The sequence below is a fragment of the Symphodus melops genome (assembly GCF_947650265.1).
Source record: "Symphodus melops genome assembly, chromosome: 8".
In the NCBI taxonomy this organism is placed as follows: Eukaryota; Metazoa; Chordata; class Actinopteri; order Labriformes; family Labridae; genus Symphodus; species Symphodus melops.
Genome location: NC_136698.1, coordinates 16,631,540 through 16,649,851, shown reverse-complemented (window position 1 = coordinate 16,649,851; position 18,312 = coordinate 16,631,540). Strand labels below are relative to the sequence as shown.

At 42.7% G+C, this 18,312-nt stretch overlaps 1 protein-coding gene across 2 annotated transcripts; it reads right to left on the bottom strand.

Moving 5' to 3' along the window:
• Positions 1–4,090: 4,090 nt before the first annotated feature.
• LOC306828170 (uncharacterized protein) lies at positions 4,091–10,210 on the bottom strand. 2 transcript variants are annotated; one of them, XM_079350448.1, is made up of 13 exons: positions 10,050–10,210; positions 9,457–9,637; positions 9,187–9,323; positions 8,606–8,703; positions 7,030–8,489; positions 6,851–6,901; positions 6,688–6,750; positions 5,728–5,811; positions 5,513–5,604; positions 5,365–5,423; positions 5,110–5,244; positions 4,975–5,018; positions 4,091–4,856 (listed from the first exon to the last, which is right to left on the bottom strand). In XM_079350448.1, the coding sequence occupies exons 5-13, from the start codon at positions 7,246–7,248 to the stop codon at positions 4,749–4,751; spliced, it is 855 nt and encodes a 284-aa protein (XP_079206574.1). In that variant the 5' UTR covers positions 7,249–8,489; positions 8,606–8,703; positions 9,187–9,323; positions 9,457–9,637; positions 10,050–10,210; the 3' UTR covers positions 4,091–4,748. The 2 variants fall into 2 exon arrangements, with proteins under 2 accessions (XP_079206574.1, XP_079206575.1); XM_079350449.1 differs by having other exon boundaries at positions 4,091–4,853.
• Positions 10,211–18,312: the final 8,102 nt, after the last annotated feature.

The following is an 18,312-nucleotide window of genomic DNA, read 5'->3' as shown; positions in this document are numbered from 1 at the left end:
TGCACGGGAGCTCGCTCCTCATGCAGTGGCGGTCGGGGCTCTGACGTGGCTGACTGACAGGATGGCGGAGCCTCCTCTACATGTACGCCCGCTCTCGGAGCATTACTCCGTGTGGCGGCACGTATGTTCCCTGGACAGCTGTCACGAACACACCAAGAGACCCAAATGCACGACTCGGTGGGACAAAAACAGTTTCTCAAAACGTTTATTCCAGGCAGGGTTTGGTACACGGTAGTCAGTCCAATCAGGCAAAAGTACAAAATCACACGGGGGTCAGAACAAGAATCAGATAAACTAGAATTGCTGGGACGCTGCTACAAAGAGACAAGACGAACTGGCACAGAGTGAAGGGCAGACAGACATTAAATACTGAACAGGGGGTGGAGTTAACAAGACACAGGTGAGACACATCAGGTAATCAGCAGGCTGAGACACACTGGGGGAAGGGCATGCAGCCAACAGACCTGAAACGAGACACAGGGTGAGTAACCAGTAAAACAATCACAGGACATGAAACATGAGGAAAACATAAAATAAACAAACACTTAACCTGGGGATGTGACAACAGCTGGCTGGACAGACTGCTTCAACGGAGTTACGCCCTGCAGTTTGTGTCTCCCCCTCCACGATTCAATGGGGTAGTGGAGACGATCATGCCATCCGGGGAGGGGCGCCTGGCTCTTCGGTCAGAGCTGCAGGAGCTCCTGAAGAAGGGTGCCATCTCCAGAGTGGAGCGAGAAGAGGAGAGCCGGGGTTATTACTCCCGCTACTTCTCTCGTGCGGAAGAAGACAGGCGGGATGAGGCCCATCCTCGACCTGTCTCCTTTGACCGCTGACCACTCACTGGCCCGTCAGCAAAACGGGCCAGTGAGTGGTCAGCTCTCTCCGTGGCTCCGTCCTGCCTCAGGATCCGGGAGGACGGCAGTTCGGCTGTGTTACGGCCAAACCCAGCGTTCATGCAAAAAGTCATCACTAGCGGGTTCAAGTCGCGAGTGATCACGCTGGAGGGTTTTTTTCCTCCTCCCCATACATCTGGGGAGCAGGCGACCTGCCACCTGCTGTGCCCAGTGCGCGCTCTGGCATGCTATGTTGCGCGCACGGCTGCCATACGCTGTCCCCAGCAGCTGTTGTACACTACAGGGCACATTCTGTGGGACAGCCCCTGTCAACACAGCGGCTGTCACACTGGCTGTGTGACGCCATCACACAGGCTTATATCGCCTCAGGAGCTGAGCCTCCGGCGGGCATTCGGGCGCACTCCACCAGGGGAGTTGCTTCCTCGGCTGCCCTGCACGGGGGCGTGACGGTGGACGACATCTGCACGGCAGCTTCGTGGTCCTCTCCGTGCTCCTTTGTGCGTTTTTTATCTATGGGATGCCTCCCGTTTCTCAAATGTCTCACTCAGTACTCAGCACTCTGTCTGCGTAAGAGTGGGATGTTCCGTTTTTTCCCCTGATGCTGTCAGGCGAAAAATGGTTATTCGGGGTGTATGTTGTGCTTGTGGTACTTCCGGACCCAGTGTGGCATTGACTACATCCTGCTTCGCCTCTAACCCAATAGCGATAGCCTTAGAGGGCGAAGCCTATACGAAATAGAACGTTGGTTACGTACTGTAACTCCAGATTCTATGAGTATAGGCGCAGCCCTCTAAGCGGTGGGCCCCACTGACTCCGTGAACGGCTGAAGAAAAGCCCTTTATTGGGGAACAGAACGCATGGTCCCTTCCGGTTATATACCGGCAGGTTGACTGTGGGAGGGGCCCACCTCGTGGGTGGGCGTGGACTACAACTCTTTCAGTGCTGCGCATGCACGCGAGGGATAAACCCAATGGTGATAGCCTTAGAGGACTGCGCCTATACTCATAGAATCTGGAGTTACAGTACGTAACCAACGTTCTATAACCCAGACAACCAGCTTATTGTGTTGTTGTTTCTTGGTTAAAATACAAATCTAAACATGTTTGTTCATCATTTTTTATTGTAAAAATAAACGTTTTTCTTAGTATGATTTAACCTGACTGATTGTTTTATGTTCAACTCTTTAATTTAGGGCGTGTCACAATATAATGTATATTTATTTTTAACATCTGAAGTAACGACTGAAACGTACCGTTTTAGTTCACAAACTTCCAGGTTGACACAAAGTGAGTTGAATTTGAAACGTACATTTGTAGATGTTCTGACTAAATATTAGTCAGTGAGTTACGACGTACGTGTGCCTTAATCACTGATGTCAAGCAGAGCGGAGGTAGAATTATAAAAGCACCAAATCACTCATGAATGATTTGACAGTGTCCTGGCAAAATCAGCTCCCAAAGGATTCATGCTGATTTAAAATATTATAGAAGAGGTAAGTGTTTTTATGTGATTCCATCCATTCCTCTTATGTCTTCAATCTGAGATGAACTTTGTTTTGCTCGTGTGTACATTTTCAATAAAGATGTTTTTGATAACTACAGGAGTTACCGTAAATTCCGTACTATTGAGCGCACCTGGATATAAGCCGCACCGGCTAAAAATAAGTAAATAAATGTATTTGTACATATATAAGCCGCACTTGATTATAAGCCGCAGGTGTCCACGCTATAACAAGAGCTATTTACACAGACCTAGGCTACCGGTAACATCCGCAAATACTGTAGCGTCCGTACGGACGTTAAAGGACGGCGAGAGCGTTCAAATAATAACTTTTAATAACCCGATCACTGTCGGCCGTGACCACGCCGTTTACAGCAGAGAACAACACACATAACTTGCCGTAACAATCCAACTCTCTCCCCCAGCGTTCTCTCATACAGCCACTCAACACGTTCTCACTGGTGCATTCACTGACTCTCCACATAATCGGAATTATGAACACATTATCAACTACTGACTTTACAACATGAACCGTTACAATACGAAGCCTAGCCGACGGTGTCTGTAACACGGCTGATGAAAAAGATGACCGTAATATATTTCACAAGAAAAAGTCCATCCATTCACTGCCTCAGAATGACTTCATTACTCACTTCCTCAGTCTCTGTTGTCGCTGTCAGTGTCATCTTAACGTGCAGCAGCTCTGTTAGCTTATTTGACAGCCAGGTCGATCGCCTTTAACTTGAAAGCTGCATCATATGCATTTCTCTGTGTGTTTGCCATGATGAGGGTGCGTGCATGAAGCGCAAAATGACTGATATTAAGATCCGACGTGACGAAGTCAAATGTTTTTGCGGCAGAAGCTCATTGTCCCCCATAAAAAATCCATGCATTAGCCGCACCGGAGTAGAAGCCGCAGTCCTCGAAGTGTGAGAAAAAAGTAGCGGCTTATAGTCCGGAATTTACGGTAGTTGTGTAACCCACGGCTGTGATTTACTCCCAATGTGCACATTCCTTCATAAAGAGACAAATATTTCCCCACCTTTTAATGATACATACTTGGAAGCAGGAAGTGAAACTCCAACACACAACAGGAGTTTATAAAGCAGTTACAAAGAATGATGATGAACGACAATAAGAACAAGGAAGGAGTAGATGGTGAATGCTGCTTTGTTTGTTTTCTTACTTGGGGAACTTCTCAGAAGCCGTAGGGCAGTCATAATATATATGTATATATTTCTTTCAAGAGAAAATCAGAAAATCAGCAGGTTTTTTTCTCAACAAGGTTTTGCGAATCCTGTCCCTGATTTTTTCCACACCTAATGATGACATACAAACACTTCCTTCTTCATCATCATAAAAATCATGAATCATTAAACACGACACTGTAGATTTGCAATCAACCCGTTTATACAACTAGAAGCTCTTACTTCAGATAAGCAGACAGACTTTAAACCCATAAATGTGCTGTAGCATTATCTGATCTGCTTACCTCTGACCTTAATCATAACATCTTGTTTTTCTCTTATGCTCCATTGTTGGCATCCACTGTTTTCTATTCATGTTATGAATGCAATATTTATCTATGAGATGTTTAACAAGACTTGTTCTTCCCAAGAGAAGCACATTCCTCAAAGCTACTCCCTAAAGAACAGCCTGAAACATGTGTTATTGTTGGAGCATGTTGGATACACAGAGATATGGCACCTGACCAAATGTGACTTCAACACATATTTACAGTTCTTCTCTGTGTAAGGTTTATATCTGATTAAATGTAATCCAACCAACCTGACCAAACTTCTTCAGAAAACATCATTCTTAGAGCTGAAACAGTAACTAGGCCGTTTAAATGAGCAATAACTTTGTTAAAGAAAAATGTACATGATAAACACACGTCTTAATAACCTTCATAAAAAGCCACTTCAAAATGAAATGCAACAATTAATAAAATACAAAATATTGATTTGAAAGTGCACATGTTAAGATACCATTTTATCCTATCTATAAACAACAACATACATCGGCTGAAGTATCTGCTGATAGTCTCTGATACCAGTGTGATCAAAAAATTAAAAAAAAAATTTGTGGGAAAGAAAAACCCACAGTTGATAACATTTTGTTCATTTTAAATAAAATAACAATCTCGGCTTGCGTTGTCTTGTTGTGGTCGCAATCGTCACATAGTTCTTACAAGTGGATATTTTTTTGGAGTGCTAAAAAATTGTGGTATCAGACTGGTGCATGGACTGGTATTCTTGCATATACCCAATGCTGCATTTAAAGCCTGTTTGTAAGCAAGAAACAATACTGGTGTTGATGTCAGACATTATCAATTCAAAAAGCAATTTGAATTTAAAGGCAAACCAGCTTATCTTTATATACAGTACACGCCTACTTCTTTGGGTGCTGCAGTATCCTGACAATGATAGCTATAGCTAAAGCAATGGATACAATGATGAAGACTGTAGTTACAATCACTCCAGCTTTGTGCGGCATCTTCTGAAATGCAGAGTGGTTTTGATGAATAACAGACAAACTTGCAATGTATTATATGGTCTATAATGGTATAATATGTAGTTGTCATGAAGTTACCTAAACATACTGTCATAATTCTCACCTCTCTCTTTTGTTGACTGTGTTGCATTCTGTTTTTTGAACTCCCTATGAGACAAAAAGTGACATTATTATTTGGTTCTGCTTACGATGACATACTACATCTACTTGAGACACACCTGTGAAATAACTCATTTACCTTTCTTTCTGCACTGCAGAATGGTGATGACGAAGACCCAAAAAATAAACAGGAAAATCCATACTGTGTAAGCAATCAGCAGTGGCTCAGGATGCTTCATGTCCATCTCCGAATAACAGACATAGATAAAAGCAACTGTATAATAAGAAATGTTAAACAGATCAACAAACAGGTAATGTGTCCTCTGGCAATCTGTCTGTTAAGTATAATTTAAGTTTAGCACTATATGGATGAAAATCAAATTAATCTCCTTACTTGTAAAAATCAGGTGGATGACAGAACACACTGAGGCAGCAGAGTTACAGATGTACTTTCTTGAACAGAACAAAAGAGAAATAAAAACGGCAGTGCACAAGTGTTGATGTGTGATGTTCAGGTTAAATGATTCCTAAATTCAACTTACAGCTCATGATTCGGTCCGTTTGGCAGAAAAATGAGTACTATCACCAAGACGTATAAAATGATCACGACGGACAACAGGGCAATGAGAGTGACCTAAACGCACACGCACACGCGCACACACACAGTAGAAGGTTGAAAAACATTTAATAACTTCAGAACTATCCAGTTTTCAGCCAACAAATAACTAAATGTTGTCCAGTAGTTCTTCTTACTTACTTGTGAGGACGCATACACAATTAACAAGGCCATTGAGGCTATTTCCATCGCCAAACAAAGCATACAGAAAATTATCTTTGACATCTACAATAAAATAAAAAGAAGAGTTAGTTATCTTTAAACATCTCAAAACATTGTATTTATCTTTGGCAGATGTTTTAAAAAAGGTCATGTGAACAGAGGATTGTAGTCCACATAAATTATTTCTATCTTGTGTGGATTTAAATGCTGGTTCCTAAATACTTTCATATGCGCAAAAGAGTCATACACTAATGTAAAAAAAATAATATATATATATATATATATGTGTGTATATATATATATATGTGTGTATATATATATATATATATATATATATATATAAAAGTCTGCCACTCACAAGAGCAAATCTACCGACAACACAATTTCACCTGCTAAATTAGAAATAACCCTTTTTTTTTTTTTAGGAACTATTCTTGTTTTATCTTCAAAATCAATATGGTCTCACTTCTAAAATTCTCTCAGTGAACAGAAGTTCTCTTTTTAGTGACGGGGTTCTCCAGTTTACAACAAGACTCAATTGACTGACCACACATGAGGAATTCACAGGAAAGTAAATGATGGACGAGAAGCGCGACAGTACAGTAAGGTAGCACCGAACCTGGGGAGACAGAGCCTTCTCCATCGCTGCCCCCTCCCTCTGGAACTCACTCCCCAAACCCATCCGTTCCTGCACACACCTCCCAACTTTCAAGACCATGCTCAAAACCCACCTCTATAAACTAGCTTTTAATACTTAACTTCTTCTTTCCCCTCTTCTCTTCCTGTTTCTCTGTCTTTTAATGTTCTTCTACTGTTTTTAACTGTTTACTGTGATTTTTTTTACATGTAAAGTGCCTTTGAGCCCTCGTAAAAGCGCTTACAAATTAAATGTATTATTATTATTATTATTATTATAGTACAACTTTACTGTTGCCTTACCCTGTTTAGATGACAACATGAGATGCTTTTGTTGACAGTGGTTGTGATCGTATTTGCCATAGCCTGATGAGAGGACAGAGGAAGACAGAAAGTAACCTTGCTGTCTAACTCTTTCACCATGCATTTGGTTACGGCATCGACAAGGTAAGTGTGTAAATCATACCATTTTCATGACCACCAAAACACTAACGATTACCATGAGCACTATGACGATCTGAAGAGAAATCAAGAGAGACAATGAGGAGTTAATTAAATGAAAGAGTTCAATATTATATATTCATACACACATGGATCTGCAAAATCGTAAAACAAAAACAAATCCACCATTGTGTCCCATCTTACATCATACGGTAGAGGTGGAGATGGTGGTGGAGTCGTTGTCATAGCAGTTGTGGTAGTACTTAGAGTAGTAGCAGTTGTAGATGGTATTGACGGGGGTATCAGAGGTGGAGATGGTGGTTGAGTAGTCGTCATAGCAGTTGTGTTAGTACTTATAGTAGTAGCAATTGTAGTTGGTACTGACGGGGGTGCCAGATTGTCAGAGGTGGAGATGAAACACATTCCAGGACAACGACAAACCACGAGACAATGACATACAATTAACCAACCAGAAACTCAGGCAAACACAGAGACTAAATAGACATGGGGTAATCAGACAGGTGAGACTAACGAGACAGGTGAGGAACATCAAGGTAATCACAAAGGCGGGAAACACAAGGACCAAAGAACACAAGACCAGAACACTGAGGACATGTACAAAGTAAAACCTGACAATGAAAAGACATGAACTAAAACAAGATATTACAAAATAAAACAGGAAACACTTAAAACAAGACTAGGAAACATTAAACACCAAACTAAGAAACTGAAAACACAAGTAACAGGAAAACAAGCCTACAGACAACTGTAAAGGACTTAAATCGCTCTTCTTATTTGAGTGACTAATTATTCTAAGGTGATATTTTATTTGTGTAATTTTTGATTTCTACCGGTCTTTTATTTTGGTAATCACTGGGCGGAAGTGAACGCTCTATCTAAAGGTGCTCAACTTGGGAACGGGAACAAGGTATTTTTATGTGCCTTAATTGTTTTATTGTGCATTGTTTATAAGTTCATGTTAATTTTACGTTCTTTTCATTGTGGTAGCGCTAGCCCTTTAGCGCATTAGCATTGTTATATTTACTTGTGCTTGAAAGAGCTAATTGTATGCTATTTATTTTGTCCTTTAGCTCTTACGTTGTTTCATGGAGAAACTACATTTATGCTCACAAGAAGGAATAAGGCTGAACATAAATAAAGACTCTAAAACATCAGTAAGCTTCACCATTGTCTGGCTGGGGTTCACTACAACAACATAGAAGAACACAAGGATACAGGGAAACGCACTAAGGACTAAAGTAAACCACACTAGGAACAAATATCAAAACACGAGGGAAATGAAAACTAAAACAGGATTAAATGCAGAACAAAACCAAACCATGACAGGAGTTGGTGGTGGAGTCGTCGTCATAGCATTTGTTGTAGTACTTATAGTAGTAGCAATTGTAGTTGGTATTGACGGGGGTGTCAGAGGTGGAGTTGGTGGTGGAGTAGTCGTCATAGCATTTGTTGTAGTACTTATAGTAGTAGCAATTGTAGTTGGTATTGACGAGGGTGTCAGAGGTGGAGTTGGTGGTGGAGTAGTCGTCATAGCAGTTGTTGTAGTACTTATAGTAGTAGCAGTTGTAGTTAGTATTGACGGGGGTATCAGAGGTGTAGTAACATTCACCCAGAATGTGACAAAAGACTGAACAAATGTGGCTCTGAAACATAAAACACACACATACACATGCTGAAATGAACAATTAAGCTTTGAAAGTGACCAAACCAGCCAGGTTAATTTCTTCTCTTTTTAAGAATAGTCACTGTGTACAAATACCTGAAACTGATGTTGTTGCTCAGTCTTGTTACAGGTGCCGTCCATTGAACTCTGAATGACGCCTTATCCTGATTGTTTCTGTGACTGACAGCTGAGGCCTGAGGAGAAAAACAGAAATCAATGACTCATCACTTTCTCAGAAAATTTTAAGAAATTTGAACTGGATATCAAATACAACATTTTTGAGAAAATTTGTGTTGATTTTGGGGGCCACTGTAGACAAAGTAGTATTTCTTGTTGCTATTGTTGTCCTACACATTTTTAAGTATCGTTTTACTGATAAATAATCTCATTCTGATTTCTAAAACAGTCAAATATATCACTCATTGTGAATCTTGGAAAAAGGAATAAAAATACAAGCATGCTGTTAATCACCTAGTACGACACCTTACCCCCAGCAGCAGTTTCAGAGATGAATAATATCTGTTAGAAATAGTCCATGTTCATGCTGATAGTTTATTTTACTTTGGTATGTCATGAAGACACATCAGTGTTTATTTCATAACCGCCACTCTATTTACAATAAATGCAGAATGGATGAAGTTTAACTTGAACAATAACGTAATGAGAGGGTTACTTACTTTTACACCATTGCAATCTAGGAGTCGAGTCACTGCCGGATCAATTGGAGTAAAGTATCCAACAGAAGGGCCTCCTTCTTCTCGAGCCTCCAACATAAATCCTCTAAACACATTGGAGTTGTTGCCCTGGAGAAAAACTAGAGAATAGTTTGAAGATCAAACAGGGTGAAGGTGGAGGGACAGAAAATTAGGTGAGGTATGAATGTCTCTTGCAACTAGACAATGACCGCTGCACATTGACTGTGATACAAAATCCAGTAGTCTCTATACCTATGAAAGACCTTTCTTCATTGCCCTCTTGGTAAGAAATATAAAAAGGGGGGGTCCCTTCATCAGGCTTGAAGGAAGAATGCTGAGGTACCATCGATCCACATGCCACAAGGACGCCTCCACTTGCAAAACCATGAACATTCATGATGATGTTAAGGCCAGTGAAAATCCACAACCACATCTGTAAAAAGGCAGTAAAAGATGTCAGTAATATTCAGCTGAGGCACTGTGTCTGTTTAATTTCTTACTATACAAGCATTTAGACTCAGCAAGTCTACGCTTCTTTTTGCATATTGGCTTTAAATGACAAGGTGATTGAGTTGATTAAACAGTGCACAACGACAACAACAGAGCTACAATCCCAGTATAGGTTTTAACTTTATAGTGATTATATGAATATGCAGTTTCCTGGAGAATATAACCGATCAGTGCCCCTTGACAATTTTATGACAATATGAAATTAAATGGGTGAATTTCTCATGGAGAATATGAATCATTTATTTACATTTGTTGAATTAAAAGTCCTAGTGTCCAATAATTAAGCATAACGAGAACTTAATATGCAAAATTATAAAGAAATGTTTTTCTCTTACCTTCAAATCCAGAAGCCTATAATATGAAGTTAAATACCAGGAAGAGCAACAGTGAATATGATGCACTGTATGTTTAGAGTTAAGTGAAAACACAGCAAAATTGTTTAAGTCATTTGAAGAAACTGAAAAACGTTTCAGAAAGGGAACTTTGTTCGTGGACTTCGAAGATTGTTGTTGTTGTTTCTGAAGGAGTTCTGCCTAATTTCAGTGAATGTGGAAAACGAAAAGCTTTGTTCTGAGAGGTCGTAAACCTGTCAGTTACTCCGAGTGCCAATGAAAGTTATCCATGCAGGATGTCCTGTTTGTGATTGGTTGAGAGCTTGAGGAGGAAGAGTTTGTGTGTGTGCGTGCGTGCGTGTTTTCAAGAAAAATACCAATGTCAGCTTGATAAGGTGTGGTCTTTTGGCAGAACGTCACTGTAAATTTCCAAAGTAAAACAAGGAATGACAATGAACAATAAGTATTTTGTTCTTAGTTCAGTTGTGTGAGTGGGAGGGTTTGTTAAACCATTGTACTTCCTTGTCTAGTCTGCTGGGTTTCTGCACTGCTCTGAATAACAATCTGATCTGTTACAACACTTTACCTTCGTCATCTGGGTTTTTTGCCTCTGGGTAGACTACTTACCATTTCTCACGTTTGTCCTCGCTCATGTTGCCAGTTGTTCTCAAGAGTCTCCTCCTGCCAGCAATCTCCTTTGTGAGTGTTTTCATTCCGACGTCTTGCCCCCACTTGGATGGTTTTACTCATAGTTTCTCGTTAACCTGTGTACTGACCTGGACTGTTAATTAAAAGCTCTGCCATTTTTTTCTCTTCTTTTTTTAAGTCTGCTATTGTCAGGGCAATTATATTCTACTGGTTGTGACCATGTTTTTCTAACTACAAGTTGGTGACTGTATGACATCAGAATTAGACCCTCCAAGATGGTTTCATCACTAATTGTATGAGAGGTAATAAAGGGATCCAAAAAAGGGTGGCAGCAATCACCTCAGGGTGTCGGTAAGGACACTATTTTCAATGCAGGGTGTGAGTGAGAAAAAGAAGAGTAGAGAATCCAGTATCCGGTTCAATCTGTTTATATAAAGTTCAGAGGTGCATTACAGGGAATACAAGGAGGCTTTTCCATTGCCTGCTGAACTTATCTCTTTGGTATAGTTGTATGGGAGTGTGTCTGTCTGCGTATGTGTTTGTCTGTGTGTGTGGTTCTACAACAAGAAGAGAAATAAAGACCATTAGCAATATTAACTACAGAAATTGTAGAATCCTTGTTACTATAACTCACACTTATAACTATTAAGAATAACAACATAGCATTCAATACAGTCGTTCATTTAAACAAGCTAGGCTGTACACACTACTGTTGTTATTCGGCTAGAAATTAGCATACATTTAGACTTAGTAACTGCAAGCACTTTGAAACTGAACAGTCATATTACCATTAACAATAAAGGACTAAGCAACAATCAACTCACTTCTCTCATGGACGCACACATCAATAAAAGTCCGCAAGAAAACGTACATCCCTTCAGACGAACTCCAAAACTTGTCTGGGCATGTCTCTCTCCCAGCGTTAATCAGTAGATGCGCGATGAGCATGCTGCTTTCAGGGGGGCTCGGACAATAGGGGATGCATTCAGGTGCGCTCAGAAATGAAATATTCTAAACTAACACTAATTATGACAGACCGTTTTTACAGCCGCCCCCAAATTTGTTGAGTAAATTTGTCATTAGGGGAGGTTCTGTCATGTAATCGTCACCTATTGGGGTAGCGCAGGTAATTGGATGAGGCGTACCACAGGACGGGTGTAGGTTCGGTCTTTTACTTGGACAACTGCTGTTCTCACTTTGCCGTCTGCCCCAGGAATAACAGTCTTTACTGTTCCAACTTGCCATTGAGCTCTTGGGATCTGTTGGTCAATAATGAGGACGATGGTTCCAACAGTGATGTCATCCTTTTCTGTGTTCCACTTCTGTCTCATTTGTAAGGTGGGCAGGAAGTGCTGTATGTAGTGTCTCCAGAAATGATCAGCTAGGACTTGAGTGTGTCTCCATCTCTTGCGACTGAGCAATTCGGTTTCTGGGTAGACGACTTGTGGGAGGGAGGAGTCTGGCCGCCCCATCAACAAGGAGTTTGGTGTGACAGGATCTGGGTCTGCTATATCTGTTGAAACATAGCCCAATGGCCTGGAGTTGAGGATGCTCTCTACTTCGATAAGAACAGTCCTTAACACCTCCTCTGTTACATGTTGAGCGCCTAACGTGGTGCGGAGTCTTCACTGATCGAACCTCTCGTTCCCAAGACCCGCCAAAGTGTGGAGCATTTGGGGGATTGAAACGGAACCGGATTTGTTCTGCTGCCAGCTGGTCTCGAAAGGTAGGTTCCATGGCCTTGAAGGTTTCATGCAGTTCCCTACTGCCTCCCTTGAAGTTAGTGCCTTGATCTGACAGGAGCTCAAAGGGTCGTCCTCTGCGACCAATGAAGCGTCGAAGAGACATCAGGAAAGAATCTGCATCCATATTGGCCAAGAGGTCGAGGTGCACTGCTCGGGTAGTAAGACACTTGTACACGATACCCCACCTTTTCTCGGTGCGTCTGCCTATCTTGACGAGCATTGGTCCAAAACAGTCCATTCCAGTTGAATAAAATGCAGGTCGGAAGAGTCTTAAACTTGAGGGAGGCACATCTGCCATCTTTGGGACCTCTGGTTGACCTCTCCATTTTCTGCATTCAGGACAGTTGTGTTGGTGTCTTCTAATGGTCACTCTACCTCTTAATATCCAATATTTTCTGCGAAGCTCAGCGAGGACTCTTTCAGCTCCAGGGTGCTTCAACTGCCTGTCGAAGTGCCGAATCAGCAGCTTTGTGACAGGGTGAGAGGGAGCTAGAAGTACCGGGTGCAGCTGCTCTGGACTCAGGTTTTCACATCTGCGGAGTCTGCCACCTACTCTGATCAGGTCGGCGGACTTGTCATACTCAGGCGAAAGAGTAAGCAGTTTGCTGCTTTTTGGGATAGCTCTTCCTGATCTGATCAATTCAAATTCTTCTGGGAAGCTCTCCATCTGAGCATGTTTCAAGAGGGCCAGCTCTGCTTCCCGGAAGTTATCAGCTGTAGGATGAAAGCTGCTGTCGGCCGCCCCGTGTAGAGATTTAGTTGTTGCTTCCAAGAGTTCCTGATATGTGCTGAATTGCTGGATATCTGGTAAAGTTGGACTGGCAGTTCCTGTCAGCAGACCACAGAATGCCGTCTTCCTTAGCTCTTCAACCTCTTCAGTAGATTCTCCAACAGGTGCCTGCGGCCAGAGATTGGGAGGAAGTTGTAGAAACGGTGGACCTGTGCTCCAGCGATTATCTCCAACCAGCTGAGACAGTTGTTTTCCTCTTGTTATATCGTCAGCAGGATTGGTTCCTGAGTCAACATAACGCCAGGCAGCAGGGTCAGAGAGCTCCTGAATTTCTGCCACTCTTGTTCCAACAAATACTTTATACCGGCAGGAGTCTGACTGAAGCCAGTTAAGTACTGTGGTCGAGTCTGTCCAGTACACGATCTCAGAGATGACAATCGTTAGCTCCTTCTTCAGGACTGAAGCTAACTGAGCTCCTGTAAGTGCACCACACAGTTCAAGCCTGGGGATGGAGAGTTGTTTCTTGGGAGCAACTCTTGATCTTGCAGCAATGAAGGCAACATGGACTTTTCCATTCTCCTCAGTGCGAAGGTAGGCCACAGCGCCATATGCACGTTCAGAAGAGTCACAGAAAACATGAACACTGCGATGGCTGTTGCTACAGTCCAGGTAGGGGTCTGTGTAGCATCTTGGCAGTGTTATTAGTGACAGTTGAGGAAGCTCCAATGAGAGGAGAACTCCTAGCAGGCTCGATCCCAGTGTGGGACCAGGAAGGAGGTGGTCATTCAAATTCTGGCCCTTGTATGTGAAGGAGCAGTTGAATACTATCCTGTCTTTCCCATTGTGGTGTACCATGTGGTGTGGTATGAACCACGAATAGCTGCTCTCTTTAGCCTTTGCTGGAGGAATGGGTGTAATGTAGCCAGCATCAAGCAGTTTGTGAACCTCCTTTGAGTAGGTGGCTGCTTTAACGGGTTGCTTTGCTAGCCTTTTCTCCGTTCCACGTAGCAGATTCAAGACAGCCTCCTTTGGTGCATGAAGTAGAGGTAGATTTTCTTTCCACAGAAGTGGAGTAGCATAGCGCCTTACGCCATCCACTTCTACTCTAGTTGTCTTCTCCTCAAGCTGTTTGATTGCCTCTGTGTCCTGTTTTGATCTGGTGATGAGCCGCTCACTCCGATAAGGCAATGTATCTAGTTGCCAGAGTTTCTCCACGTGGTTGAATAGCTCAGTTTCCGGAGGAGCACAGGAGGTAAACAGGCACTGTTGTGGAGTTAGACGATGGCGAAGGAATCTTGATGGACCTTGAAGAGTCCATCCGAGTCTTGTATGAACTGCTGCAGGTCCACCAGGAGGACCTAACCTTACTGGTTCTACTGGAGTGATCAGATGGGGGTAGTCAGACCCAATGAGCAACAATGGCTGTGCATCTTTGATGGTTGGAAGCGGTAAATCTTTGAGGTGACTGTACCTTGACTGCAGGGATTTAACTGGGTATGAATGGCTGGCTAGACCAAGTTCCTTAGCAGTAAAAGCTCGGGAGATTTGGAACGTACGACCAGGCTGCGAGGCGGATGCTACAGAGAAGGATACTGTGGCTCCGCGGACAGTACGAACCTCTTGACGAACAGTGCGGAGTGCAAGGTCTTCAGCTTCTCCTTGAAGACCTAAGCGATTAGCAGCTTCATGTAGAAGTATGGTGCGCTCAGAACCATCATCTAGTATAGCGTAGGTCTCAAGGGCCTTGTTACCGCTCTGCAGGATGACACGACTCAACTTGAGTAGCACCTGGCTACTGTTTGTTGGACGATCTAGGTACAGTGTCTCTGATATGGAACTCACCAGGCAGGAGCTTTCTGTAGCCGGTTTAGACTTGTCTGATGCTGCAGTAGTTTGTCTGGTATTGACGTCGTGGAGCACCTCAAGGTGCCTTCTGTCACACTGTTTGCACTTGGCCTTCAAGGTACACTTTGCGGCTAGGTGTTCACGACCACATCTCCAGCATCTCTTGTTTGTCTCAATCCACTCTGTCCTCTGTTCTTTTGACAGGAGTTTGAAGTTGCTGCACTGGTTCAAGTAGTGCTGCACAGAATCGCAGAAAGGACAGTACTTCTTTGGTTTCTCCTGTTTAGACTCACTGGTTGATGGAGCGGTAGCCTTCTCTGATCTCTCCTGATGCTCACTACCGTGAAGAATAGTAGTGGCTTTCTGGGACTTGAACTCAAAACGACGATCTTTGCTTGGAGCTTGTTTCTCTTTACCTAAGTTGCTGCAATATTGGCTTCCATCCACCTGTACACGAACTTCATATTCAAGCCACTCATCTAAGTCAAGAAGGGTTGGAATAGGAGTGCGAATGGGGTTCACAAACCTCTGGAAGTTGGCTCTAAGGTCGTGTGGCAACTTCGACAAGAGACGAGACACGTGCGAGCCACACTGTAACTCTGTCCGTCCTTGGCCTCCCAACTGATGTAACATGCCCACTAGAGCACGGACTTGGAGAGCGAATGACTTAAAGGATCTGATGTCACCACTCTTGATGTTGGGTCCATCCATCAAATTGGAGATCCGCTTTAGTGCTAGTTGTTGAGGTTGACCAAACATCTCTGTCAGTGCTCTCATAGTATCACTATATGGGTACCTGCCGTTGCTGTACGAATCAGCGATGAGCACTGCATCTTCCAGCTTCAAGTGATCTGTCAATATCTGGAACTTGAAATGCTCTGAAGCACCTGGTGGAAGGATGTTGTCCAACGCAAGTTTCAACCTTGCAAACTCTCTTGGGTCATCATGCACAAAATCAGGAATGGTTGGCTTAGGGCCACTGTAAGTGTCTACCTGAGGGTGTCTACCAACATGGGGTGGAATATGGAACGTGTCAGCAGGAGTCCGTTGATCATACGTGAATTTCCCTCGGGATCAATAAAGTATCTATCTATCTATCTATCTGAAGCGGCGAAGATCATCTGGATGTTGTCTGACATTACGTTGGTTCCAATCAGCATAAGGCAAATAGCGATCTTCAGGAAAACTTCTGCGATTCGAAGGATACTGCCTGCTATCTTGCACATAGAAGCGATCTTCATGATCGGCTGTCATGAAAGGCGGTTGATGATAAGCAGAGGGCTGACTGTAACTTTCACCATAGCTACGATTTATAGGGCGTTCCCTGTTATCATGTCTCTGGTGGGAAGAAACATATGGAGCGAAGTAGCCATCGCCAGGTTGACTGAAGGAAGCTCCATACTTAGGATTGTATCTATCACCACGAAGGTTGTAATTGTCTTTGCGACGAAAGGGTTCACCTGTTCTGGGATCCTCATTGTCCTCAAGCTGGCTGGAACTAGCTCCTTGAGGGAGGTGGTGTTTGCTAACCGGATGACAATTGACGGTTCCCGGTTGGGGGCATCATTTTACACTAATGTTGTCAACATGTACAGTCTATGTTTGCAAGAATGCTTCTGTGTAGCCTAATGAAGGCATAGCTCAATCTGACAACAGCTGCGTCCAAAAAGGTGTACAGACATTGGCCTATGATTTTACAGGCCCTCTGTGACTTTCAGTTAAATTCAGTCATATGTATGAAAATGTTGGTGAGAGAAAAGAAAATACAGGAGATGCTACTGTTGTTTTTTGTAGCTGAAACACAGTTAAACAGTAACATAGTTTCCATAAGTCAAATCAAACACTAATATGATGTTTAATGATATTTTATGGCGAAATACTTACCTCCTGCACAATGGGAGATGTGTTGTCTGAAGGGACACCTTCTGTTCACTCAAAAGAGATCTCAGAAAGGACCATAGATATAGCTGACTTGTGATAGTGTTTACAATAACTTTTCTGTTTCGGCTGTTGGCCATGGTCATACGAAAGTGCAATATTGCATACAAGAGCCACATTGTACTTGGTGGTGTACTCAAAAATACTGCAGGTGGGGGTGAAGCTTCATCCAGGGTTGTGAAACCAGAAATGTTTGCAGGTCAGTTGTCTCTCCTTGAGGCTCAATTTCCCAGTCAGCAAGTTGAGGTGTGGAAAAGAATCAAGATCCACCTGGAGAAGCACCTGAAATCAGACCAGCCCACAGAGCCGGTCAGCCTGATCCTGACTGCTGGGGTCCAGGCTGAGAGGTCGCTGTACTGTCTACAGTGGTGGAGCTAGACCTTGGGGTTGCCAGGTGGTGGCCAAGGCTATTTCAGGGGGTCCAGAGACTATGACAATGAATTTGTTTCTCAATCAATGAATTGCAATCTGAGTCTCTTATTGTTGAAATGTACATACTGAACAAAAAGGAGATGAGATTTGTGTGTATAATTTCAGTTTAATTTGCAGCTTATTTACTTACAAAATCATTTTTACAAAAAATGTGAAAATACTCACACACACAGTTACTCACTCACTAACTTACTCACTAACTGAACTGGACCCTCCTCTTTGCATCTTGAAATATCTGGAATACAAATAAAATCGTCATGGAAACACAGTTAAGGGAAATACGTAAAAATATTAATATTAAAAATGCGACCACCCTTGAAAAAACAACACACACTGGTAACCAACATTTCAAAATATCTAAAGATAAACGTAATTACTGAACATGTTCCTGCTTCTGTAGATGCTCTGACCTGCTGATGATCCCAGGATGGGAGCTACCAGGACTGCTGCTCAGCTTCTCACTCTGGCCTCCAGATAAAATAGCTGCACAATTAATCTCAACCAAGTCTCCCTTTCAGTTCCAAAGGAGATCTCATCAAGTTCTGATATGATTCTTGGATCTGTCTGAAGTTTTGAGACTCTTATTGAGCTCAGGTGGAGAACTTGGAGAGCTCTCTCAATTGAGTCACTCTAACCACCCTTCACTTTTTTGTTACAACCTCACTGGCTTCCACTCGCAGACGGCTGTGGCTCAGTTGGCAGAGTCGTTGTCTCTTAAATCAGTAGATCGAGGCTTTGATACCCAGCTCCTGCGAGCCACATGTTTGATGTATCCAAAGGCAAGACACTTAACCCAGCCATACTGCCCCCCCCCCTACTGTACCAGGGGCATATGGATGGGATACATTACTTTTGATGGTCAATATACTAATTTTTTATTTATTTATTTTTGTATGTAGCTTGGAATTTGTAAGGCTGCTTAAATTTG

Bases quoted from the DNA above. Each gene is read 5' to 3' on its own strand.
- LOC306828170 (XM_079350448.1), bottom strand. From the start codon at position 7,248: ATGTGTTTCATCTCCACCTCTGACAATCTGGCACCCCCGTCAGTACCA. The intron at 6,902-7,029 runs GTAAGATGGGAC...ATTTCTCTTCAG, and splicing joins CTCCACCTCTACCGTATGAT to ATCGTCATAGTGCTCATGGT. The intron at 5,812-6,687 runs GTAAGGCAACAG...ATTTTATTGTAG, and splicing joins CATGTTGTCATCTAAACAGG to ATGTCAAAGATAATTTTCTG.